Source organism: Lacerta agilis, chromosome 9, assembly GCF_009819535.1.
Source record: "Lacerta agilis isolate rLacAgi1 chromosome 9, rLacAgi1.pri, whole genome shotgun sequence".
In the NCBI taxonomy this organism is placed as follows: Eukaryota; Metazoa; Chordata; class Lepidosauria; order Squamata; family Lacertidae; genus Lacerta; species Lacerta agilis.
The window spans coordinates 9,693,224-9,720,573 of record NC_046320.1 but is presented as its reverse complement, the minus strand read 5'-3'; the positions used below and the strand labels follow the sequence as shown (position 1 = coordinate 9,720,573).

At 42.9% G+C, this 27,350-nt stretch overlaps 1 protein-coding gene across 2 annotated transcripts; it reads left to right on the top strand.

Annotated features, from left to right (window-relative positions):
• The first annotated feature begins 395 nt into the window (after positions 1-395).
• On the top strand, positions 396-26,942 carry UGDH (UDP-glucose 6-dehydrogenase). Of its 2 annotated transcripts, none has more exons than XM_033159770.1 (12): positions 396-411; positions 6,340-6,508; positions 11,622-11,723; positions 13,144-13,344; positions 13,484-13,681; positions 14,862-15,009; positions 15,520-15,614; positions 17,038-17,168; positions 20,189-20,322; positions 22,186-22,277; positions 22,376-22,486; positions 24,854-26,942. In XM_033159770.1, exons 2-12 carry the CDS (start codon positions 6,347-6,349, stop codon positions 24,962-24,964), a joined length of 1,485 nt encoding a protein of 494 aa, XP_033015661.1. In that variant the 5' UTR covers positions 396-411; positions 6,340-6,346; the 3' UTR covers positions 24,965-26,942. The 2 variants fall into 2 exon arrangements, with proteins under 2 accessions (XP_033015661.1, XP_033015660.1); XM_033159769.1 differs by lacking the exon at positions 396-411 and adding an exon at positions 1,461-1,562.
• Positions 26,943-27,350: the final 408 nt, after the last annotated feature.

Here is a 27,350-nt window from a genome sequence, read left to right as displayed (position 1 = left end):
ATTCACAACGCATATTCAAAGTCACTCACTCCCTGCCCTGCCCCGCCCCTCGCACGCTAAGAATTCTGGGAGCTGTAGTTTGCCAGGGATGCTCCTATCCGGGGTGAGGCTCCCGCTCCCCTCACGGAACTACGAATTCCCAGTGAAGAGAGAGATTTGGTGGTCAAGCCACTCCGGCCCCAGCCTCTTTTATCAAAAGTTCGCCGCGTATCCCGTTTCCCTAAGCAACACCCAATAAAAGCCTCCATAAAAAATAAATAAAAGCGCAGCCGGGAGAGGGGCGGCCGCAGCCGGCTTTCTCACACCTCCCCCTCCCCCAAATGCTTTAATTTCCCCTCAAACGCGACATGTCTAGACGGAGGAATCGAGGCGCTCGCTCGCTCGGCCGTCCGGAGACGGAGAGCGCGTGAGGTAACCCTGGACAGGCCCGGGAAAAGCCACGTCGCTGAGGCGGCTGGGAGGAAAGTTCCGCGGCGGGGTAGGGAAGAAGGGCCGCGTAAGCGCTTTTCGTAGTCGCCGCCGCTTCAGGGCGCTCGCCTGGGTGTGCAGTGGGGATTTGAGGCCGAGCTCCGGGGCAGAAGCAGCAGCTAGGCCGAAGCCCTGCCTGCCGCCTCACCCAGTCCGCTTCCCATGGCGCGGGAAGCCAGAGGCGACTAGGCCCCGGGCAGCGGCGTTTTCTTGGGCCTCCTCGCTGGGGAAGAAGGTAGAGGCCGGCTTGGGGGCCTCGGGCCAAAGTGACTGGGGAAACCTAGCCAAATGGGCGGGGTTTTAATTTTAATAATAACAATAATAATAAAATAACAGCACTTTCGCCGGAGGAAGGAGGCAGAAGCGAGAGGCAGAATAAGAGACCCCGCTCGTCCTCTCAAGATCCTTGAGGACAGACACCTCGCTCTCCCAAGCTATTCCCACCCGCATTTTATGCTTCCCCATAAATATCCCCGCCTCTTCTCTCCGGTAGGATCTGCTCGCCTTGGCCGCCTCCAAATACCTCCAGGCTCCAAAAATAAATCTCATTTCCCCTCACTGCCTCCTCCTTTCGTCCTCGATCCCTTGCATAGGCTTCTGCTTTTCCTCCCTCCGAGATCCAGGGATCCTTCGCCCCGCCGCTCTCAGCCCCCTGCGGATTTCTTCCAGCTCTCTCGCTCTTTTCCAACCATCCCAGTACTGTATTCCTAGTACAGTAACCCGCTTTCATTCATCCATCCATCCTGCAAACTTCCGAATATGCCGGCGGATTCTTCGTTGGCTCCTCCGCGGCGCGAGATCTCCCGATCGCCGCCTTCCTTTTTCGCTCCTCCCGGCCATATCTTCGCCATCCTCCCGCCCCCGGGCCCCACTTTTTCCTCCCACTGCCCGGGAGGGAAAGGGGGGGGATCCGCCGCTGCCCTCGGGGGGGAGGGGTAGAGAAAAGCGGCTCTTTAAAAGCGGGGCGGCGCCGACGCCTGGGATCCACTTGCCTGCTCGATCCCTGCCTGGCTGCATCCGCTCGTGCTCCGTTCAGCTGCGGCACAGCCTCTTTCGCCTCCTGCCCATCCAAGGCACCGGGACCGCGGATCTCTGTACGTATTCCCCTCCCTCTTTAAATTGTTTGCGGACTTCCTCCTCTTCCCCACCCTCTCTTTTCCGGGGTTGCTTCCCTCCCTTGCACAGGATGAAACCCTTTCACCAAAGCCTTTTTTTCTTACCGGACAAAGGGATTGTTTGATTTTGCAGGAGGTTTAAGTGTGTGTATTGCCTTGGGTTTCCGTATACGTATATTTCGCCTTTCGTTGATGTTAAATTTAATGGCTTTCCCTGGGAGCTTGCTGTTTAATCTAAGGCATACCAGAGATACTCCCTTTTCAGAAGAAGACTAAGGCTGCCTTTGTCAGGGCGTTTGAATGACTCTTGTGGGGGGTTTCCCCCCAACCGCTTTGCAATGCTGCTTCCTCTATCGGTGTGTAGTATCCCTACACGTACACACGCAGGAATTTAAGACTCCAAATAACTTGAGACTTCAGTTCTTCTGAAAGCAGTTATTTCAGAATTGCTCTGAAATGATCTCATTTTCTCCTTTCTGATGTTTGCATATAGATCTAGTGAGTCCGTTTTGGGGGCTTGTTAAAAATGGGGCTACTCTTTAGAAGTATTCAAGAATTTATTTTGCACAGAGATCACTCCACCAGTGTGATCTGTATAAATTGATCTGGAATAACTACTACACCCACTTAATACTTCTCTGTATGCAGATTTCATCTTCTGGAAGTCAATCGGGAGGCAATTTATATGTTGCCATTACTAATTATTAACAACACATCCCATTTTACTATACTCATTACTGAATTGCTCTTACTATAAATATTTACTTACATATGTATCCCACCTTTTCTCAAAGCTGCTCAGAACTGTACAGTACATGGAAGTTGTGTTAAAGCTATCCTGTTAAGCGAATTTGACTGAGAGTGACTGACCTGGTGGACTTTGACTAGGCAAGCATTTGAAGCCAGGTTTCTCGAATCCAGCACTCTTACTAACTCAAGTTCATATTGTAGCAAATGCTTAAATAATTATAGTGGCTCTTGGACTATTTCTGGGCCCAGAATATTGGCGCCAGTGTTACCTTCAGACTGAGGAATGCGGTTTGGGACTGATCTCCCTCTGGTACCTGAAAGGCCATCTGCCTCCATATCATACTGCCCTTTATGTTCAGATAGTCTGCCTTCCTCCAGGTAACCCCCCCCCCCCAATATCCAGACAGGGGCTTCTCAGTGGTGGCACCCGACCTATAGAATGCCCTTCCCAGAGAGGGGCACTAGGATGTGCCTGCTGGCTTTTGGCAGCATTGAGGGATTTTGGACTGAGAGAGCAGCAGTTCCACTAGCATAGCAGTGATATATTTTGTCCCTATAATTGGTATAGGATTGCTCTACCCATGTTCTTTTGTTATATAGAGTTCACTAGTTGGGCTCAGCCTCCCTTGCAATATAGGGAATAATAGACTTATATTGAGATTGCTATAAGGATTACAGCTAGACAACTCTTGGAATAGTTATACAAATGTTATTAGATCCATAAAATATTAGCCATCATTGTTAACATGGGCATTCCATACTTTTGAAGTTGAATTCTCATGATCAGATACAGAGGTAAAAAAGATAGAAGATTGTTCTTTTCACTGACATGTTTTCAATGAGTCGCTGGAACATATGCTAGCATGCATACAGTATATATATATGTATATATATATATATATATACGCGTGCACACACACCTCCTGGTAGCATTAATAATTTGATCAGCATGAGAACATAATATAAGAAGAGCTGGATCAAATGTTAAGACCAGCATTCTGTTCTCACAGTGAATGACCAGATGTCCATGGAAAGCCTGAAAGACCTGAGTGCAGCAGCCGTCCCCCCACTTCTGATTCACAGTACAGTGGTACCTTGGCTCCTGAACTCAATCTGTTCTGGAAGTCCGTTCGACTTCCAAAACGTTCGCAAACCAAGGCGTGGCTTCTGATTGGCCCTGGAAACAATGCCAACAGCCAAAAAGGATGTTCAGCTTCCAAGGTGCAAAAGAAGAACTTACACCCCAGTTAACAGTACCCCATTAAAGTACGCTTCCAGCAGAGTTAAACATTAAACGCAACAGAGAAACTGACTTGGCTAAAGCAGGCAGTAGGAGTAAAGAAAAAAGGCTTTTCTAAACTAGAGTTTAATTTACGTGAACAAAATAAGAACTCTGTTAGTTTCTAGCCTTCTTCCAGAGGCTCTGTTAAACTAAATACAAATACACTTTATCAAAAAAAAAACCTCTCACTTCCATACTCCCAGCCTCCAACATTCTCCAAAGCTAGGAGCACTAAACGCTTTGCAACAGAGCCTTATATACACAGAGTAACGCCCATGCTTTAGCCAATTAAGAACAAAACACCGGCACCTGTATCTTCTGTTTCTTAAACAGACAGTACTGACATCAGACCGGCTCAGGTATAATTTAAAACCCAACAGTTCCAGAGTCAATTTGTTTGGGAGCCAAGCCATTTGGGAACCAAGGTACCACTGTAATGGTATTCAGAGGCATCTTGCCTCTGATCCTTGAGGTAGTACATGGCCATCATGACTAGCAGTCATGATCTAGAAGAGGATAGTAATCCCTATCTTGCATGAAAAGGAGTTGAAGTGGTCTGCAGGAAGAAAACTAGAGCTGATGGAATTTCATTGGGGTAGATATGCTAAACCAAATGTTTAGCCAGCAGTCGCGAAAAGCCTCTTGGTTTTAATGAAAGATGCATCTAGCTTGACTTGTAACTTCTGCCTAGGCAAAACTGTGATAGACACAGTCTGGAAGCTGGGAGAGAAAGCCAATCAAGCCAGCCCCAAAGCAAATTGCCTGCAGAAGGAAAACAGAAACGTAATTTGAACGGTTTGGGGCAGCTTCTGAGAGGCTAAACCACAAGCAAGCAGAAGGCAAACCAGTTCCTGAAATCCTCACATATTCGGTTGAGTGTCTCTTGCACAACAGACCCCTTTCCTCATTCCATTCAAGTTTAATGATTCATTTTCCTCTGCTGGCAAGGGAAAAGATCCTATTTCAGAGAGGCTTGTGTGTTTGCCAGTAGCTAATAACATTAATAACTGTTGACCTTAAAAACTTTTACTTCTATTTTCCTTAACAAAACTCAGTATCTTTCCTATGTCAATTTGCCTGCATCCACACAGTGCTTAATACGATGCCTGAGATTCTGTTCTGTTCTGTTATTTTATTTATTGCATTTATATCCCGCCTTTCCCCCCCCAAGAAGTTCAACGGGGTACATGGTTCCCCCATCTTCATTTAATCCCCTCAACACTCTTGTGAGGTAGGTTAGGCTGAGAGGCGTGTCACCCAGTGAACTTCATGGCTATGAGGATTTGAACCCTGATCTCTTGGGTAGTAGTCTGACACTCAACCACACTAGCTCTTTTTATTTCTCTCCTTATGCCATAAGAGCAACAATAACCCGTTGCTAATATCATTTCTTGAGAAAGGGGCTGAATGCTACTGTAATATTCAGACCCTTTCTCCATTCTCTTGTCTTGAGCTGCCCATGTAAACCTGCCTGGAGTTCTTCTGACATTCCCCTTGCAAGGTTTGTAACTCAGTCATCCTTCAGCAAGGCCTCTTGGGAGCATCAGCTGGTAATCCTATTTTATGGCTACAATGCAGCTTTTGAATTTTTCTGTGAATATAGGCCCTTCACTCTAGCTGCTGGAGAAGCCTACAATGTTTATCTAGGGGAGGAGGCCTTGCAATGTACCATACTGTAGCTCTTTGCAAAGGCTGGTTCTCATCTAACAGGCTGCAGATTTATTTATTTTTTAAAGAAACTTGGTTAGCAAGAGACACAACCTCATTTGTGCCTCTCTTTTCCTCCTACCAGTTATATGCCTGCCAGATCTCTCTTAATTCTGAAAACTCTTTTGCTCAGTGATTGTGTCCAGGAGAGACGTTGGGATTCTGGGGGAGGGAAGAGTGTTGATATTGTGCCAGAGGGGCCTCTCAGCACTTTGGATAGATGCCTACCTGTGCGTAGGTTTGGATTGCACAAATTCGGAGCCTACACACCTTGCACAAAGGCAAGAATAGAAATGTAATGACCAACACATGAATGTTGGGCGTGTCAGAGAGGCAGGGTCAGTTGGCATGATTGTGATACCCCACTTTTAAAGGGAAAAACAGCATTTGCAAGGACCACTGTGTCAGAGACGAGTGGTGCATTCAGCCCCATCAGAATACTGACTAAGGACCACATGGGCAATCATCATAGTGTTGTCCTGTTTCCCTGGCTGGATAAGGGACAGTTTTATGACAGCTTGGGCACCTTCATACTCCTAGTCTACCATAAGAAAAAAGATTGCACGGAACTCTGTAGCTGCCATAGTGCAAGACTTGATTTCCCCAACAGGAAAACATACAGTGCTCTTACAGTTGCAGGGTGGAGAAGCAGCATTTGTGAGCTATGTGGGTGAGGTAGCCCCCACAATTACTTGCTTGTGAAGCTGTTTAACGCTTTTCTACAGCGGAGACACTTGTGTTTTCACTTGGTCTTGCTAGAAAAATGTTGCTGTCTTCATAATGATTCACAGATGTTGTTAAGTGTCTTGCTGAGTTGGCGTAAGCCGGGCTTTAAAACGCTTCAAATGGAGACGGAAAATGTTTTATGCCGTATTTACTGTGAATAAGTAGGAGCACTTAAGTATCCGAAAATGTTCCTTTTTGAATTTGTCCGTAATATAAGAATGTGACTGGGTTTTAGCGTTCACAGTAGTTTTAAACTGCACATTTCCCATTTTTTTTCTTCTTTCTCACCAGAACAATCATGTTTGAAATTAAGAAAATCTGCTGCATTGGTGCTGGTTATGTAGGTGGACCAACGTGTTCTGTCATTGCACATATGTGTCCGAAAATTAAGGTCACTGTTGTTGATGTCAATGAAGCTAGAATCAATGCATGGAATTCCGATACGCTTCCAATTTATGAGGTAACTGAATTTTAATAATGCAGTTTTCCATGCTTATCTTACTATACTTGTCATGTCACATATCTCTTCTGGGCTGTATCTCATTGTTAGATGCCTCCAAAAATGTGTGCTTCCTTTACTTTTTTGGGGGGGGGGCTACCGCTATTTTTTAATACTACTGCATTGTCATTATTAGCATGTGTACATACATCCATTCTTTAATTCGACCATCAGTCAGAAAAAGATATATTTGTACAGAATTAAAAAAACCTCTGAAGGAACTTTGAAGGAAAAAAGGGAAACATAACCCACAATGGAATGGAGCTAAACAGATAGCCCCATATCAATACAATCAATTAAAATCTTGCGACGCTTAAAAGCTAAAAAAAGAAATTACTAGGATGTGTATCCCACTCTTCCTCCAAGGAGTTAATAATAATAATAATATAATATAATTAATTTATTTATTATTTATACCCCGCCCATCTGGCTGGGTTTCCCCAGCCACTCTGGGCAGCTTCCAACAGTATATTAAAATACAGTAGTCTATTAAACATTAAAAGCTTCCCTAAACAGGGCTGCCTTCAGATGTCTTCTAAAAGTCTGGTAGTTATTTTTCTCTTTGACATCTGGTGGGAGGGCGTTCCACAGGGCAGGTGCCACTACCGAGAAGGCCCTCTGCCTGGTTCCGTGTAACTTGGCTTCTTGCAGCGAGGGAACTGCCAGAAGGCCCTCGGTGCTGGACCTCAGTGTCCGGGCAGAATGATGGGGGTGGAGACGCTCCTTCAGGTATACTGTACTGAGGCCGTTTAGGGCTTTAAAGGTCAGCACCAACACTTTGAATTGTGCTCAGAAACGTACTGGGAGCCAGTGTAGGTCTTTCAAGACCGGTGTTATATGGTCTTGGTGGCGGTTATGTGGTTTCAGGGTGGCAAAAGACAGGGACATCCCATTTTACCTTCACAACAGTCAAGTGAACTGAGTAGAACGGAGCAATAGTGGCTGACCCAAGGCCACTTAGTGAACTTCATGATGGAAGGGGAATTTAATAATAATATAATAGCAAAAGAGGAGGGCTTGGACAATGGCTAAGCAGTGAGTCAAATGCAACACTCCTAAGAGCTTGAAATCATTTGTGCCCCTTTAAAGAGGTGCTTAACTTTGCGCTACCAGCAACATTTCACAGGATGTAGTGTGGACTGCTCTCTTTTAGTTGCACAACTAGCAGGAAGAAAACATAATTGAAACTGTTGGTGTGGGAGCAGACCTGGAATTCAAAGGAAAAACTCTGGCCTCTTTTTTATGTGTAAGAGTCATATAACACATCCACGTCATTGAAAGCGTTGAGTTCCTTGATGTGGCTTAGCTTACCCGAGTGAGAAAAGTAGCCACGTTTGTTTGTAGAAGGAACAAGAGACACTCAATGCTTTTCACTCCATGAGGCACATAATTAATTTGAATGTTAATGGCTGGAAGTTGATCAAGTTTACAGGATTCTGCTTCAGGGCAGGGCATTAGATCTGGTTATTTTCAGGCTTCCCTAAAAACATAACATTTTACGAAATATTCTTTTGCTGATTAGGGCCTGGGTTTGCTATTTGGTTATTTAAAATGAACATGCATTGCACATCCAGGAATTGCACAATTCTGTGAAGAGTCAGCACATTCTTTCTGACTGTAGAGCGGTGATTCAATTTTATCTACCTCACAAATGGTTTATTAATGGGAAACATGCCTGTGTTTGCCACTGACATCAGAGCAGTGGTTAATGCTGTTTTAGGGTACACTGGCAAAAGCACAGCCATATTTTTCAATAGAACATGGAATTATTGTTTCTGTTTAGAAAATTGCCGCAAATTGTGGCACAGAATTACACTAGATGCCATGTTATTTTTAGTCAGTCTTCAAAAAGGGATGGGGCACTTAGAATTCTGAGATCCTTAAAATTATTGAGATTTAAAGTGGTTTCTTATTTTTTGAATATATGATCTGATAGGGTTGCCATCAAAGTTTGTTGATCTTTTTAAAGGCAACTCTTGGCATTGTTCAGCTTCTTTTTACAAAAAACATGCCTAAGATCCAGGACAAAGCGCCACCTTTGAAATCCCGGGAAAAACCAGACCTATGGCAGCCCTATGGCCTGAATATGTCACTCTTAAAGCAGCTGCTGGAGTTTATAGTTCAGGTTGCATCAAGGGTAAATAATGGCAAGTGGCCTTTGTTAAAACCCTGTTTCTCTGGATGAGTTAAATTTTAATCCAGAGTATAAAGTATATATACTGAGATGGATCAGTGGGAACTGGGTACGCTTCTTTCACCTATACTGGTAGGTGAAAACACTACTTTGCATGATAAGTTGAAAAGTGAACTTTAACCCTTCTAAAGTGTAGCCAGTGTTGTCATAGAAAAAGCACACCTGTGCTGATTGCTTAGAAAAGGTGCATTAAAAATGTTCCAGAAATGAATTGGGTAATTGCTGCTCCAGCCTGCTCCCAAATTCAGATCCAGATCCCCGCTATCTGTTTTCGGATCTGACCTGATGATCAGGCAAGGACACTTCCACCAGGCCTGACCAATCCATAGTCTTCATACTGTTTGCCAATCACAATAGCTGACGTTGCACATTCATATTCCTTTCTATGCCTGAAGAAGGCATGTGCAGGTCTTGCTCATTCCCTGACTTTCCTAGTTCAAGCTCTAAAGTTCCTGACTGTCAAATAGCTATTGCATGACAGGGAACCTCAAGAGTCTTAGGTGAGCTTATTACAGAGGCAGTTTTAGGGTAGCCTGACCAGTGTGGCTCATGAAAAGCAGGGGGTGAATTTTAGCGTTGCACAGGGCGCTGGTGAAATTTGAGAGCCCACAGTCCACCATTGCTTATAATCCCTGTCTATTTACAGCTGAGGAAGAAAAATATCAGGCAAAGGTGTTGGATTTGAACAAGGGGAAATCTGAATTAAAATAATTACCCAGCCAGAAATAATTGCCCACTTGGAAATCTCACTGGGTAATGCTAGATTGGTTACTATCTTCAGGTTAATCTACCTCATAGGATTATTGTGAAAATAAAACCATACCCTCCAAAATTTATCTGATGAAAACAGGGATGTCCTATTAAATAAGAATAATTTTATTATTTATACCCCGCCCAGCCACCCTGGACAGCTTCCAACATATATAAAAACATAATTAAACATTTAAACATTTTTTAAAAAGAGTGGGAGAGGAGGTTCTTCTAGGATCAAGTTTGACCAGTTTCAGGCTTTAGGCAGTGAAAACTATTAATGCTCTTGTTATCCACTTTGAAATATATGTCACCTAATGCCTTCAGTTGCAAAATGTTTTTTTAAGCCAAACTACTTGCACTGATGATTTATTGTGCTGAAGTGTGGAGATTGCAAATGTCAATAAGTAACAGTAAAAAGAATGTTTAGAATTACTATTTGAGGTCCTTTATACAAACCTTGTAAAAATCAGGTATCTGTGTGGTGCTTTAGGGTTGCAGCTGAGTAGTTCCTGTAAAATTAATAGAACTAAGTTGGATACAATCTAGTATTCCTTATTGGCTAAAAAAAACTAGATATCCGTTAATGTTGGTATGACTTGGGCAAAAAAAGAAAAAAAGTGTACTTCTTTAAGACATGGAATAACTATGGATGCATTGAGGAATGGCTTTTTTGCAGAAAGAAGATTGGCAAGTAAAGTCAAGATTGAAGAGTTAGCTGTGCAGAAAGATCAGGAACATATCTGTATTATGAGATTCTCCTAATGGAGCTGTCTCAATAGACTCACACATGTTAGCCACATTTGTAGCCTTCAAGAAGTTCAAAGTCTTATCCATTATCTGTTATGCCTCCTCTAGATGGAACCCCTGATAGAGAGACTGTGTCTTGCACATGAGACAAATTTGTGATATGTTAGTAAAAGTATTAGGAATAAATTTACTACACAGAATTCTATTTTATATAGCATAATTGCTATGCCTCTTAATTTCTACCAGTACATGTTGACTCTAAGATTATCTGCTGAAGAAGAATTTTCGAAACAGGGCCCTGTCCTGGTGTATATACTTCATCTGACGTATAAACTTCTATAAATAAATCCAACTGCAGAAGAGATTATTTGAAACAATTGTATCATTTGAACTACCATCCAGTATTATTTTACTTCTGTGGCCTGAGTTCCTGCCCTTGTACCATTTTCATGTGAGCTTCAATCAAGAACTCCAATTTCTTTACTTACTTCTTAATTTTAAATGTCAGCCATTTACAAAAATAATGGGTAGGTTTTTGGGGACCATCATTTTTAACAGCTGGAGGACCAGCTCATTATCAGATGATTTTATTGTTGGGTTTTTTTTCCATCTACAAACATTGTAGCTAGTTTTGTACTTTAATTTGCATATTGTACATTATTTAGGGGCATCGCAAGGCTAAAATTGCGTTCAATTTCAATTCAGTTGGGTTCGCACTTAATACTAAACCATGTTTTAGGGTTGCATGTACAAATTTCTGCAAGCCCGTCAGAGCCTCTGGCTTAAACAGTCGCCTCTCCTCCTCCCACAAAGGCTGGGAGGAACAATGAGCCCAGGATTCAGTTTTGCTTTCCCTGATTCTTGACATTTTTATCTGTAGTCCAGAAATCCAGTTAATTGGAAAACAAGACAACTTCACACCATAGTTCTGAAATGGGCTTCTTTACCAAACTAGAGTTTATTTTGAACCATGATTCCTGGATCACAAGCTACGCATTAGAACAAAATAGTCATACCTCGTGTTGCGTTCCGCTCTTGTTACAGACTTTCAGCTTACGAACGTGGCAAACCCGGAAGTGTTTACTTCTGGGTTCGTCGCATGCACAGAAGCGATCTGTGTGCTTCGCGCATGCACAGAAGTGATCGCGCTTTACGCACACACAGAAGCGCTCAATGGCGCCGCACACATGCGCAGAAGAGGGGCTCTAGTTGCGGACTTTTCAGGTTGAGAACAGCACCCCAAAATGAATTAAGTCCACAACTAGAGGTACCACTGTATCTCAATCAAAGGAGTTGGGGTTCTCTTATGGGGAATGCATGCTGCTTGTTCAGGTATAAAGCACATTTTAACCCTTAAATAACTTGCCGATATTTTTCCAGCCAGGGCTAAAAGAAGTGGTAGAATCCTGCAGAGGAAAGAATCTCTTTTTTTCTACCAGCATTGATGATGCCATCAGAGATGCTGATCTTGTGTTTATTTCTGTAAGTAATTACTTTCCCCCTTGAATAATGCTAGGCTCAGGAATTTTGGGAAGTGGGAGAAAACAGAGTCTCTTTCTCTGTCTGTCTCAATAAGCTACTCTCAGCTGGCTGGTTTATGTTGGGGGGGGGAGTGGTTTGCACAGATATACAAAAACCTTTCTGCCCTTTTTTGAGAGTTCCACATATACATAGTAGCAACACTGACCATTTTGTGTGGTGCCTGCAGATTTAAATGGTAGAATAATTTTGCTTTCAGATGGGAGTTCTTCCTAGCCTTACCTGAAAATATAAAGGATTAAATCTGGGACTTTTGGTGTGGAAAACATGTACTGTACTCCATCACTGAGTCATAGCCCATCCCATAAAAAGTGTTGGGGGTGAGGAGAGAACACCCCCGACTGGACTTTGAAAAATGAAGTGCAGATCTGATCTTGTTAACAGTATGTTCTAAATTGCAAATCAATGTTCACAATTCTTTTGTGTGTTGGGATTCAGACGATTCAGCTGCTGAAATGCACTCCTTTTCCTAGTTTAGAGAAGACGGGTCAAAGGGCATGGAGAAGCAAAAAAGCAATTTTGCCTCCAGAATAAAGATTTCAGAGCACTAAAGTTGAAGAGATGCCATGAATGGCCTTTTCATAAATTGGGCATGAGCTTAGGGATGCTTCTTTAGTAGCTGTGTTGTGATAGATGGCTCTGCTAGCTCTTTCATTCCCTGTGCCAGCCAGCAGCTGGATGAACAAATGGAACAGAAATCTCTCTATGTTAGAAGGAATTATATAGGCAGTTCTTTTTCATGGATGTAGCCATTCACATAAAGAGGATGCAAGTTGTACCAAGGCCTGTTTTAAACTATTTTAAACTACTTTTTCTGTGTAACCTCCCACCACTCCCCAAACTTGGAAAGGGTTTTCTTCATTCAATAAATTAGGATTCATGCAAGCTGTGTGACTATATGTGTTTCTGTGTTTCTTTTGGAGAGGTGGTCTGTTTCAAGAGGAAAAAAAAGAACAGCAGAGTCCTTAAGTTGAGCAGGTGAGAGAGCTAGTCTGATATCAAAGCTCTTGTAGGCATTTGGCTTTGCCACACAATCTGCATTGAGCTGTGCTGAAGAGGCCTCTGGTGGAATCCCTGAAAATTCCTCCTTTGATTGCAGCTTAATAAATATACTCAGGCTGAATCCCTGCCTGATATTATTCCTCAAACACCAATTGAGATTGTAGGCTTGAAGGCAAATATACCACTGTAGTACCTATTTTAACACCTGGACTTTCATGGAAATGTGGTTTCCTTAAGTTAGCCAAAGTTGAATGAGAATTTTACATTAATATGACAATGACATGAAACATTAATATGAAAGGGGATATCAACGTTTTTTCAACCTCCTAAATAAATGTCCTTTGCTTATACCTGCAACAAGGTTAATACCCCAACAAAGACCTATGGCATGGGAAAAGGTCGGGCAGCAGATCTGAAATACATTGAGGCATGTGCGAGACGGATTGTGCAGAACTCAAATGGATACAAAATTGTGACTGAGAAAAGCACCGTCCCTGTCCGTGCTGCAGAGAGCATTCGTCGTATATTTGATGCCAACACGAAACCTGACTTAAATTTGCAGGTAAAATAACTATTTTGAATTGAGTGCATTTTGATCTCTCTCTTTTAATGCATTTGGGGTTGGACTAGATACCCCTAGAGGTGTCCCTTCCAACTTTATCATTCTGTGATTCAGATCAGTCTTTGGTCTTTGTGTGCAGGTTCTGTCTAACCCAGAATTCCTTGCTGAGGGCACAGCAATCAAAGACTTGAAGAATCCAGACCGTGTGCTGATTGGTGGAGATGAGACGCCTGAGGGTCAGAAAGCAGTTCGCGCTCTGTGTGCTGTCTATGAGCAGTGGGTGCCCAAAGAGAAAATCCTTACAACCAACACTTGGTCATCTGAACTTTCCAAACTGGTTGGTATCCTTTGAAATTCTGACATCAACAAAGTAGAGAAAGTATGAAGTATCGGCTTAGCAGCGTTAGATCTTTGGTATTTCGTTAGCCTCTGAAAAGCACTGTTACAAAATATCAGAGAAGAAGCAGGTTTCGTCTGTCTGTTTCTACAAAAAGGCTTTAGAACAGCACCACTGATTCATACTCCCAAGGCGTCATACAAAGGCATCTGGGCAATATTTACATGGTGTGATTGTCTTTAGTATGTTAATCCCAAGTCCTCAGCTGCTTTATCCAAGGCTGTGTAGCCCACTGGTCAGATCAGGGAAGCTAAGTCAGTAGCATCCAGAGATTCCCTAGGCCTACTCAGGTCCTCAGTAGTAGCAGAGCTGCCCATGTGAATAAGCCTTGAAACTGCTGCCTTGGCTTGGGAAAATCCCACTGCTATATACAGTCAAACCTCGGTTCCATTTTGGAATGTTTCGGCACCTGAATGCCAAAAACCCGGAAGTAACTGCTCCGGTTTTCAAATGATTTTCAGCCAAACGTGCTACACGGCTTCCGTTTTGAGGCTTCCACTTTCAGTTTGCAGTTGTAGAACATTTCAGAAATCGAACCGTCTTCCAGAACGGATTACGTTCGACAACCAAGGTTTGACTGTACCTTAAAGTTGATTTTGCTGATTGAGCACAAATTACCAGCCTTCATCAGAAGAATTTTGCAACAAGCCCTATTTCATTTTGGTGGGGATAGACAGTGCCTATTAGAAAAGCAAATTAAATCCAACACCAGGTGTGTTTATAAAGGAAGAGATCTCAAACAAGGGGCCTGTCGCTGGCTTTCATGGCTTTAGAAGTAAACTTGGCAATCAGTATCTCAGGATACTATTTTCTTGTCCAGTGCCAAGTTACACTATCAGGTAACGTGATAAGACATATGTGCCTCTGGCATTGGGGAATTGTGTGGGGGACTGTGGCTCTGATAAGAAGTCATTATGCTCCTATAAAGTAGCTATGTCCTAACATAGATGTAATATAATAAGTAGCTTTGCTAACAAAGATATATGGATTTTCTAGGACCCACTTTCTAACATTCCGTTCCCATAATAGATGTATTGTCATATTTAATCTGTTGTCTGCCATTCATTTCGGCAGAAAGTAACATTCTGAGATTGTTTTCTTGTTTCTTTTTGATCTCCAGGCAGCTAATGCTTTCCTCGCCCAGAGAATCAGCAGCATCAACTCCATAAGTGCTCTTTGCGAGGCAACAGGTGCAGATGTTGAAGAAGTTGCAAGAGCCATTGGAATGGACCAAAGGATTGGAAATAAATTTCTGAAAGCCAGTGTTGGTAAATGTGCGCTCTCTCTCTCTCACTCTCTCTCTCTTTCTGTCTTGGTGTTGCCTTTTGGCAATACGGTGTTTAGACAACAGGCCTTTCTAAACATGAGTTTTGTGGCATTCTTAAGTCTGATCTTCAACCCAGATTTTTTTCAATAACAGTTGCCAATTTTTTTTGATGTTTTCCAAATCTGTTACTCTTTTTTTGGACTCTAGCTACAGAATCCTGCTTATTTTAACAGGACATAGAATGTTCTCAGGAGAGAAACTTCTTAATCATATTCATTTATTTGGAAGGCTCTTAAAACTCATCAGCATTGATCCTGAAACAAATAAGTTTTTTTGTTAGCTGTCGCTGGATATAAAGGTACCCATCATGTGTTTTTAAGGCTGCAAACACCTGGGAATAAGCTCCATTGAACTCTTTAGGGGTGTGCATTTTATCAAATGTACTTAGCATCAGAGTGCACAAAGAGAAATCATACAGGTGGAGTAATGAGGTTCCTCCTCCCCCATACAGGATTTGGTGGGAGCTGTTTTCAAAAAGATGTTCTGAATTTGGTTTATCTCTGTGAGGCTCTGAACTTGTCAGAAGTCGCTCGTTACTGGCAACAGGTAAGAATGTATGCAGTGGAAATTAAATCTCTTAATATAATTATTCTCCTACCTTGTTAGCAAGTGTTTTGTTAGAACTGAGAATAGCATCTATTTTCACACCACTGATACTTTTGTTAATACCCCTTTTGCTGCTTTTCAGACCAAATTATTAATCACTTTTGAATCCCAATTGGGAAGAAAAACTGCTTTCAAATATAGCGACATTTTCATTCATTTATATAGCTTTGGGATTGAGTGACAGTCTTACATCAAAGACATTGCTTGGAAATAAGTCCTATAGAAGCCAACAGGGCATTGCACAGTAAGGACTGATGTAGATAAACCTGGATGAGCACTTTGGGCATGTTGGACAAGTCTTTTAGGCAGCAAGAAGACTACCCAGGGGAAGCAAGTAGCTGGAGTGCCCGTAGAGAATTTGTGGGTTTGGCAATGGGTTTTATAAAGTGAAAATCCAGAGATACAAAGTTCAGGGTTAGCATGGAGAAGGAGAAGCCAGTATACAACAGAATCTGCACCAGCAGTTGCTTAGGGTGAAGCTGACAGCCTAAGCAGTCTGCCACACCCAACTACAAAAGTGGTCCCGGAAATCGATCTCGCAAAAATGTGCCTAGTTCTGATTCTTCCTGAAAGTCAGAGTGCCCAGAGGGCAGGACATAGACCACTAGTGATCCGTTTTTTTCCCACTTGCAGAAATTGGTAGGGAGGAGAAAGCTAGGGCCCCAGGAAATTTGACCTCTTGGTGTGGAATGGGCCTCTGGCACTGGGACTGAGGAGGAAGCAGACCTCTACAAACAAAGGTCCTGCAGGCTTGAAATAATCACAAGATCGGCTTTTTCTCATACTGGGTTCAGAAATTAACTAGCCACATTGGCCTTTTCATTTATTTATTTTTAAGAGCATGGGTTGGATCCAGACTATTAGCTGAACTTAAGTCACATTGAAATCAGCGGCACAGTTTAGTCATGATTTAACTGCTCCCATTCAAATCTGTAGGACATAAGTGCAACTAACTGAAGACTAGATCCAGCCTCATGCTTCTAAGCCATGTTGTAGAGAAACATTTGAAAATGCTGAGGGATGAAGAGTGGGTGTTAGGTGGGCATTTCTGCTCCCTGGATCCCCATCATGACTTTCTGTGATCAAATCCTTTGCCCAAATAGCTGCTTTGCTGCCGTAATATTGCTCCTGGCTAATAGATACTTTAAAATATCCATTTTAGACCAAATAAGACTAGGAAGAATATGTACATTAATGCAAAAGAAGCACACGTGTACATGTAATTGATCTGCATGCATTTTCTTTATCCTTTGATATTTGAGATCCTGCACACTCCTTTTATCAAGCGCAAAATCATGGAAATTACTACTTACTAACATTGCATTACCATTGATATGGCTCTCTGCATCTATTTCAATTGCAGGTGATCGATATGAATGACTATCAGAGGAGAAGATTTGCTTCTCGGATCATTGACAGCTTATTTAACACTGTCACCGACAAGAAGATTGCTATTTTGGGATTTGCATTCAAGAAAGACACCGGAGACACAAGGTAACACAAAGTGAGCTCAAGCCACAGTTGTAAAAGTTACCTGTTCTCTGAGCTGCTTCATGCCATGAGCCAAAACAGACCCAACTTGCGTTCAGAGGAAAACAGGACACTGTTCCCAAAATAAATGCCAAATATTGTACCCTAAGGTGTTGCACTGATATAAAGCTTCCATCAGCAGAGTGAAGAGGGGAGCTGTTTTCAGCACATTCCCTAAATTTGCTGTGGAAGGAAGCCCTTGAGGAAGATTTGGGTGAGTGGGTGTGCTCAGCGGGCTGTTGGAAGGAGGGGAAACTGCCGGAGACAGCTGCTTTCCATTCTGCTGACAGAAGTCTTCCCCCCCCCCCCCAGTGGAGCAACACTGTTGCATACAACCTCAATAACTTGTTTACTACTGAAGCACTACAGTGGTACCTCTGGTTACGAACTTAATTCGTTCCAGAGGTCCATTCTTAACCTGAAACAGTTTTTAACCTGAGGTACCACTTTAGCTAATGGGGCCTGCCACTGCTGCGCAATTTCTGTTGTCATCCTGGGGCAAAGTTCTTAACCCAAGGTACTACTTCTGGGTTAGCGGAGTCTGTAACCCAAAGTGTTTGTAACCTGAGGTGTTGGTAACCCGAGGTACCACTGTATAGCTCATCTTTCCATTCCAAAGGCTCTTGTTTTTGAATGAGGTCTCTTTAACAGTCTTGCTGCATAACCTATGGGCATTCTCAGTTGCGTGAACTTTAAAATCTCTTTTCCAAGCAGCGATGTAGCTTATGGAGAGGAGAATTCCACAGGTAAAGGAATATGCTGTATGAGCCTCTGCTTCTCCCACTGATTCACTGGTGGGGAAAGCCTTGCATGTTGGGGAACTCCTCTACCAGTTCTGAAAACATTGGATGGGGCATGTGGGACCGTGCCACAATGGGGAATGGCAGTTACCTGGAATGCTCCAATGTCCCATGTCCCAAGGAGAGAGAGTTGTGCTCACCAACGTTCTCCCCCTGACGCTGACCATGACCCTTTGTTGGTTGAGTCAGGGAATTCCCCTCTTTCTTCCCATCTACTGGCCCCCACTTTTGACTCTAGGGAGAGTTGTGCAGTTGGCACAGGTTGCAACAAGCTTGTGCCTTGAGACATGGGTTTCTCTGAATCTGAGTTTCTCCCTAAAGGGGGCAATTTGCAGGAAACCAATGCTAAATTCTCACAGATCCATTGATCTCCTGTGACCCATTTGCCTTTGGGATTTTCTTGCAGTCACTTACCCATGCCCCCTGGGCAGTCTCCAGCCTCTCTGGCCCACCCAGCAATCATCCCAGTAACCCAGAGGGATATGTTGCATAGAGATTCCCAAAAATGTGGAGAGGTTCTGATGCAAGGTGGAAACTCTGCCCTATTAGGGAGGGTTTTTTTTCTGGCCAGAATTCCAAGAACTGCACAACTAGTTCCTTGTGCCCGAGGACTTGTCTTAAACAGTAGCCCACTCCTGCAAACACTTGTGCAAACTGCTTTTGAAACCAGTGTGACTTTTAGAAGTAATTTGTGCTATGGCACGGAGCTGGGTTGCTTTTTAAAGAAAATAACAAGATTAAAAAATCCCACTAGGTATGTCCAAGCCCTGGGTGCCTGTGAAAGTGCTTTTTGCATTCTGGTCTTCGTAGGTGCTATCTTTATGGGTTCGAAATGTCATCTACAGGACTCTATGAGGACTAGAAACTTCCTTGTTATAACATGAAAAAAGAAGGCTGTGATAGCTAAGAATGGGAATTTTGTGGCAGACACCAGTTTCTAGTGAAAAAAGGGTAGCTTTCCTGGTTTTGAGTTCATGATACAAGCCAGGTAATTGGATAACAATATATCTGATAGGATAGATAATTTCCCCCTGACCTGTTAAATTGATGGAACTTTGTTATTTACCCGAGCTTAGCTTATTTGGGGCTCTGATTTATCTGCCCAGCAATTGCTCTTGGCTTGTGGTGAGTTCAATGCACATTTAAAGCTGGCTGTGTAGACAGATGTTCATCCAGTTGCTTAGTAGTGCAGCTTGATTGAGTTTTAGTGCTACAAAAGATCAAAAACCAGTCTGATGGGGCAATGAACCATCCAGTGGAAGTTTAACTGTGTATCCAGTTGTAATGCAGTGGAAAACAGATTTTTGTCATTTAATCAGGTGACAGTGGAAGATCAGATTTGGCGCAAGTTAAAAGTGGGGTTTAATTAAAGCTCATGTTAAGACAGTTGAATATTATGAGACAGAGAGAGGGAGACACAGAGGAGGGAGAGAGGATAAAGGCGAACCAGAGTTGTTTTGTTAATGTTCTGGAGACATTGGCTCTAATATAATATAGTTTCTGTATAATCTGCAGCTAGTTTGCCATCTGATAACTTCTGTTCTAGTTACCTTTGGCCTGCAGTGGCCCTTCTCTGTTTAAGGCTTTGGAAAGGATTAACCAAGCAAGCCAGGGCCATGACTCAGCAGTAATTCCCTGATTTTACAGTTTGAATTGACAAAAACTCTGTTAACCACAGATTTTAAGAAGAAAATACGGCTTTTTTTTTTTTTTGAGACCTTTACAGTGCAGAATGGCAAGCTTGGGAAAATGTTGTGGCAAGGTGGGAAAAGCTGCTGAATTTGTTGCTGTTTTTTTGTTTCTATTCCTTGTTTATTCCTTTGGTTTTGCTAGTAGCAAAACCTTACAATACAAGACTTGCTCTTGCAAGATAAGACTATAACAACAAAGGACACTGTTTCCCCAGGTTTGTCCGATCATGATGATCATTCAAATGATTTGATTTCCGGGAGGCTTCAGATGCTAGATTTATAGTGCTAGCCTTTGTCTGTTTACTTGGAAATAAAGTTTCACTGTGTTCAAGGGGACTTACTCCTTAGTAAGTTAAGATCCTGTAGGACACAACTACCTCCTGCCCACTTGCATTCCACAAAAATCACATTGCAGCTTGTAGTTTCCGAATGCAACTTTCTCATGAAGCCTTCTCAGTAAAAAGTTGTTGGTTGGTTGTTTTTTTATCTGTAGAGAATCCTCCAGCATCTACATCAGCAAGTATTTAATGGATGAAGGAGCGAAACTTCATATCTACGACCCTAAAGTGCTAAAGGAACAAATCATTCTAGATCTTTCTCATCCAGGTGTATCTGAGGATGATCAAGGTGAGTGAGGCTTGCTTTTTACAAGCTCCTCCAGCTCTGAGGGTACAGGCTTGACTGTACAATAAAAACAAGCTACTACTCTTCTTCTTTGGCAGTCACTCATAGCTGAGTAAGATTGTCTTCCATAAACACAGTTTTAAAAGTGAGTCCATAAGTGACTGGAGGCCAATTCTGGATCCACACGTCCTTCCACAGTGGGGACATAGGTTTCCAGGTAGGAGTTGATCACAGTGAGGGTTTGCCAAGCATGCCTTCCTCTTAGCATATTTCTCCTTTTCGCCCTGAGTTTGTACTTCTTCAAAGTCCATGACACCTTCGGTAAAGGCTGTTTTCCAACTGGAGCGCTTGCAGGCCAGTGTTTCCCAGTTAACAGTGGGAAACCCTTAAAAACAGTAGCAAAAGCTAGAGCATGTTCCTCCTTCCATCTAGTGCAGGACATTTTGGAGCAAAGCCATTTAAAAGTCAGAAGTGAAGAACACCGATGTGTCTCTTGCAAGAGGTAGTTTTGCAGGACTGAGGCATAAACTGGAAAACTCCTGTTCCTTACTGCCAACAACTGAAATGCTCAAACGGAACAGGCCTCCCATTGATAACCATAAAAGGCAAGCGGGCTGATTTGTTAGGCTGTAATTAAAGTTGTAGGTAGGCTGTGTATCTGTGGAAAGGGGGGTTGGGGCAGTTCATAATATGTCCTGTGGCGTCCAGAGAATCTCGTTTTAATTGAGCTTTAAAGCAAGTTTCTAGCCCTCATCACTATACGGTTGTGCTTGATAGTGTATGGGAAATGCCTGATGAAATGCTGGGTGTCAGAGGAGTTGCCGAGTAAGATTTTCAGTACTTGAGATGTGCTGCAGCCAAAATTCAGCCATCCTCAGTGCTGAGCTTTAGTTACTGATTTATCAGTACAGAGTACACAGAGTCCTGACTATAACTGCATACTGAAGTATAATAGTAGAGATTGCATGCTATTGCCCAAAGTCCTTTATACTTTCTAATTGCTCGGCAGAATAATCCTAGGTTGTCACTGTACTACGACTAGAAAGACAGTGCTGCTGAACTTGTGGGACAGCTGCCATCACCAGTGTGTGCTCAGCCTGGAAAAGGAGGGGCAAAATGCACAACTAGAAAATGCACATGGCGGGGAAACAACAGGCATGTCCCCAGTGTCCCTGGAAACTTCCAGTTCCCACCTGTCGGGGACTGTCCTACTGCCAATATCCAGATACTGCCCACACATTGGGTGGGGGTTATGAATTTGTCACAACTGATACACACACATGCCAGCATCAACACATAAGCATCACATAGGATCGTACCGCGATGCCTCCATTCCATCAGCAACCAACAGCTCAACTGCTTCCAGTCCCCAGGCTGCCCTCCAGGCAGGGGTGTGGAGCTCCTCCTATGCCTTTACCACCTTTGCTTTCAAGCCCAAAGGGGGGGGAGAATCACCACCCAACACCCACATAGTTTCCTGGCCAGGATGCCTTCAGAAATCACACACAGCCCTTCTGGGCCAAGAGTTCAAGACCAGCCTTTGGAATGGTTGTCAGCATGTTCCATTTGTGAATCTGAAGCCTATCCATCACAGCAGCGAGATGAGCACCACACCCCATAGTCAAATTTTACTGGAATTAACTGTCCAGGGATCCCTTACAGCAGCGGTATATCTGGCCTTGATTTAAAACATTTTTATCCACTCCTTCAGCCAGAAAAAGCCTCCCTGAGTGGCTTACACGTGTTTGTTTTTGCCAGCAACATAGACCCTGTGACGGCAAATCTGTAGCATAAAATGGTGCCACAAATCTCTCATTGAAATCAATTCACAGTCCTGCTGTTTCTCTCCCTCCCTGCTCCTTACAGTGTCTCGACTGGTCACCATTAGCAAAGACCCATATGAAGCCTGTGATGGAGCCCATGCCCTAGTTATCTGCACCGAGTGGGATATGTTTAAGGTAAACAGAGTGCCTTTTAGCAACATTCAGAAGAACCAGGGCTAGCAACTGCCATCCCTGAAACAGTCTCTGGGTTGTTGGTTTTTATATATATATAGGAGCTGGATTACGAGCGAATTCACAAAAAGATGTTGAAGCCAGCGTTCATCTTTGATGGCAGAAGAGTCCTTGATGACCTTCATAATGAATTGCAGGGCATTGGCTTCCAGGTAAGTTTTCCTTTTGCCCATCCATTAATTCACATTAAAATCCTTGCATGGTTTTAGAGGGAAGCAGAGCAAGGATTTATACAATCCATACACTATCATGGCCTCTTTTGGTATTAATCTGAGTGTACTGAGAGTGCTGCATATTTTCTAGGCTTTATAGAACCATACAGTTGGAAGGGACCCTGGGGGTCATCTAGACTAACCCCCTGCAATCCGGGAATCTCCACTAAAACATCCATGACAGATGTCCATCCAACCTCCAATGAAGGAGAGTCCACCACCTTCCAAGGGAGTCCATCCCCTGTCGGAACAGTTCTTACCATCAGAAAATTATTCCTGATGTTTGTTTGGAATCTCCTTTCTTGTAACTTGAAGCCATATAAGTCAGAACATAGAAATGATTACCCATGTTGTTCCAGGCAGGTACTGGTTTGTAGGATGTTGGTGGACAGTGTCTTGGGCAATACAAACCTTAGGCTGCATACTGTGGTAGCCCTGTGGGCCATGCCAGAGTCTTCAGCAGCAGTGCATGACTTTTATCTGAGGCGATACCTTTGCACAAACCTTGAGTCATCCCTGGATGTAGCTAAGTTACTTGGTCTAAACCACTGAGCCTCTTGAGCTTGCCAATCGGAATAATAATAATAATAATATTTATTATTTGTACCCCGCCCATCTGGCTGGATTTCCCCAGCCACTCTGGGCGGCTTCCAACAGAAATCAAATACAAAAATATCAAACATTAAAAACTTCCCTAAAAATGGCTGCCTTCAGGTTTTTTCTGAATGTCAGGTAGTTGTTTATTTCCCTGACCTGTGATGGGAGGGCGTTCCACAGGGCGGGCGCCACTACCGAGAAGGCCCTCTGCCTGGTTCCCTGTAGTTTTGCTTCTCGCAGTGAGGGAACCGACAAAAGGCCCTCGGCGCTGGATCTCAGTGTCCGGGCTGAATGATGGGGGTGGAGACGCTCCTTCAGGTATACAGGACCGAGGCCGTTTAGGGCTTTAAAGGTCAGCACCAACACTTTGAATTGTGCTCGGAAACGTACTGGGAGCCAATGCAGATCTCTCAGGACCGGTGTTATGTGGTCCCGGCGGCCACTCCCAGTCACCAGTTGGCAGTTTGAATCCCTGCGACAGGGTGAGCTCTCGTTGCTCTGTCCCAGTTCCTGCCAATCTAGCAGTTCGAAAGCATGCCAGTGCAAGTAGATAAATAGGTATCACTGCGGCGGGAAGGTAAATGGCGTTTCTGTGCGCTCTGACTTCTGTCATGGTGTCCTGTTGCGCCAGAAGTGGTTTAGTCATGCTGGCCACATGACCCAGAAAGCAGTCTGTGGACAAACGCCGGCTCCCTCAGTCCAAAAGCAAGATGAGTGCTGCAATCCTATAGTCACCTTTGACTGGACTTAACTGTCTAAGGGTCCTTTACCTTTACCTTACCATGAACGTGGATGCTTTCGTCCTAAAAGTTGCCAATATTCTGAGTTACTGTAAACGGGGGGGGGGGGGGGAGAGAAAACCAGCCTGGCAAGCAACTGCAGAAAAAATAAAGGATGATTCAGCAGAAAGCTTTGTACTCACACCAAGGAGGTGGCTGACCAGCCCATTCAGAATAATGAAAAGGTTTGCGTCCAGATCAAATTGGCTAGAAACCCAGGTTATTTATCATTTATTATCTTAGGTGTTAAATTTCTATACCGCCCTTCATCCAAGGATTACATGTGCTTTACAATATAAAAGCACAATCTGGAGCTCATTTTCCTGTCTCAAGTGTGCCTGCTTGATTTGGGGTGAACCATTGTCTGCATTACGTAGGTCGATCTGATGTGCATCGTCTTGATTTTGGGTGGGGGACAGGAGTAAATTGTCTTTAGTGCCCTCATTATACCATTGTAAGGATCTTAATACACCTAGTGAGACTGAGAACCAGCCTAAGGCATGCATACATCCTCCCTGTCTTTGCAACATTTATCTGGCATAGAAGGTACATAATTGTGGAATATTCTGGTACAGATATCTGAAGGAAAGATGTCCCTGAACTCTAGATATTGAAACCTTTCTATAGCACTAGCAACATTCAAGATAAGGGAATTCCTACATTTTAAAAACAAAGGATCTCCTGGCTGGAGTGCTGCCTTCTATATGCACTGATCAGAACCTGGTGGAAACACACAAACCTAGGCATGTTCTCAGTCTTAGCACATTAGAAATGTAGGGGGTGGGAAGTTTATGCCTGAACTGGCCCAAGAGGACCGTATGACTTCAGAAGGCACTTGTGAAATCACATTTTGGGTCCTAACATCATTTTGGGAACACTAGCGATGGTATACTTTGTCTGACTTAACCTCCCAATGTTTTGTTCCCTTCAGATTGAGACAATTGGGAAGAAGGTGTCGGCAAAAAGGATTCCGTTTGCTTCTTCATGTGACATACCAAAGTTTAGCTTGCAGGATCCGCCTCTCAAGAAGCCTAGGGTATAGGTTTCAATTGTCACAGAAGGGCTCTTCCCATGTGAGCTGTAAACCAGCATGAATTAAAACAAAAAGCGGGGGGAAATGGGACACAATGGAGCCAAAGTTAAGTGCTTTTCCTTTTGATATCAATGGGACAGGTAATCATGTCCTCAAATATTTCCTTTTGAGATCAACCGGACTAAAAAGTACTTAACTCTGACTGAATCATGCTGAATATTTTCTCATAATGAAGACATTTTTTTCAATAGCATTGTAGCTGGGACATTTCAATCCAGAATCTGTTTTATAATCTCTATTTTTATAATACTGGAACTTTTGTCATTGAAGTGAAAAACTGTACAGTCATAGATGATTTTAGTAATTTTTATATACGTATATAAAAACTCCGCTTCAACCTTCCAAGACTTCCTACTATGTGAGGTTTACAAACTGCACTTTAAATTTTTATGATGTATGTTGCAATCCAAAAGAAACAAGGGATTTTCCCCATCTTGTTTGATACGCTAATCTGTACTATGCCATGCAACATTGTTCATTTTAATTTGACTCTAGGCAGATGTGGGTAGCTTGCTCAAGGATAGCTCCTCTTTTTACCATAATATGTGAACCATGGGGCTCAATGGAAGGTCTGTTGCTCACATGAAACACCACATCTTCATATTTTGGTGTCGGGATGGCTGCAGAGATGGGTTTTTGGGATCAGAAGGCAGCCTGAGGTCAATGCATTCCTTGTGGTAATGTTATAATAAAATCAATGAGTGATTATTTGTTATCCTGAGACTTGCTGCCTGGGACAAGCTGCCTCATTCCTTTCCTATCCTTTCAGCAGCAGGTTCTTGTCTATAAAATAACATGCTTCTATAGAAGTGTAGAACTGGCAGAAAATATGGTACTAAGCAGTATATGAATCGTATGCAATATAACTTTACAAACCTGAGAGCCCTATTAAAGAGGAATGCCCTGGACATGTGCTCTATATTTTGCTAACTGTTCTACCATTTTGCTGATCTATGCGGTTGATTTAGCGTTCATTATAGCAGGACTGTAACTAGCCACAGTCCTGATCATCAGAAGTCATTACAAATCCTCCCAAGGCAAGCAGGCAGATAAGCTTTTTATAACATGGAGTCTGTACTTTATTCTCTTAGGTACACAAGCATGGGCTAGTAGCTTTTACAGCCTCTGCCAAAAGATAGAGAATAAGCAAGTTTTCACTTCCTATTGTAGCCAAAAGCTGCTTCTGTTTGGTTTCAACAACTTTTGATTTCATCCAGAAATAAAGGTTAAGTGGTTTTTCCTAGTTTCTGCAGTGGCTTTGAAGTCAAATCCCTATTACAGCAAATGCTGTCTTTACTAGAAGATCACACTATGTCCAGTTCTCTCTAGATCATAGATTTAATTTTACTAGAGTAAGGGTTCTTAAAGTGAAAGCTCTGCATGTTGGTAAAAACAGGTGCATTCATCCTTTCTCCATTACCAGGGCATTGAGCTAGTCTGCGGAATTCCAATCAGCGCGTTGTGAGTGGCTCTTTAATCTGCACCGCCAATTCTATTCGACTTGCTAAAAGTCATACAGCGGCCACCTGTTTTTAATTGTTTTTTGGGCTTCCTACATTCTTATACTTTGGGAGTGGAAACATAGCAAAAGCTCACAATCCTTCCTTTTTCCTTTGATCAACTGCAAGCACTGCTCCCTAGAACTGCCTTTCTGGCAAAACAGTCTCCCAAACCATTTTCATTAACTTTTTTCTTTAAGTCCAATTTCTGAAAGGGACATCACACTGATAAAGCAACTGTATATCATTCATGACTGCCGTGAAACACAGTGGTTTCCCACTGCTGTTTCAACACTTAACGCTCAAGAATATTGCCAGAACAAAAAGTTCACATAGTTCCAGCAGAACAAAACCTTATGTCATATATTATAATCTGCTTACTACCTCACTGTGATTACAAAAATAAATCTTTGTCTACTCATTGGTAACAGTCTACTGTGATGCTTAGCTTTTCCCAGTATTAAGTTGGTTCTATTAAATACCTTTGGGGCACACGGGGGGGGACGGGACGGGACGACAACATTCCCAGCGTGAGATACATATAACGAAAACCATGGTATTCCTCCCAGCCCTAAAAAGGATCAATGAAGATGCTAAATATTACCAGTGTGATGTAACTTTCAAATGACACCATGCTGTTGTGAATCTTCACCACAGAGACCACACCTTATTACGGTACAGTTGTTTCATCAAAAAATTTCCATCCTTCCAACCCTAAATTGTTAATACACAGAAATTTCAGTGATTCGTACTGCAAAATGGAAGACTTAAATGTGAAGTATAGAAATATGCAGCATTTTTTTTAAAAAAATAATGTGGTTAGAAAAGAGGCCCCC

Excerpts from the sequence above, each read along its gene's own strand:
- UGDH (XM_033159770.1), top strand. The coding sequence starts at position 6,347 with ATGTTTGAAATTAAGAAAATCTGCTGCATTGGTGCTGGTTATGTAGGT. Across the intron at positions 13,345-13,483 it reads AACCTGACTTAAATTTGCAG|GTTCTGTCTAACCCAGAATT; the intron begins GTAAAATAACTA and ends CTTTGTGTGCAG. Across the intron at positions 13,682-14,861 it reads CATCTGAACTTTCCAAACTG|GCAGCTAATGCTTTCCTCGC; the intron begins GTTGGTATCCTT and ends TTTGATCTCCAG.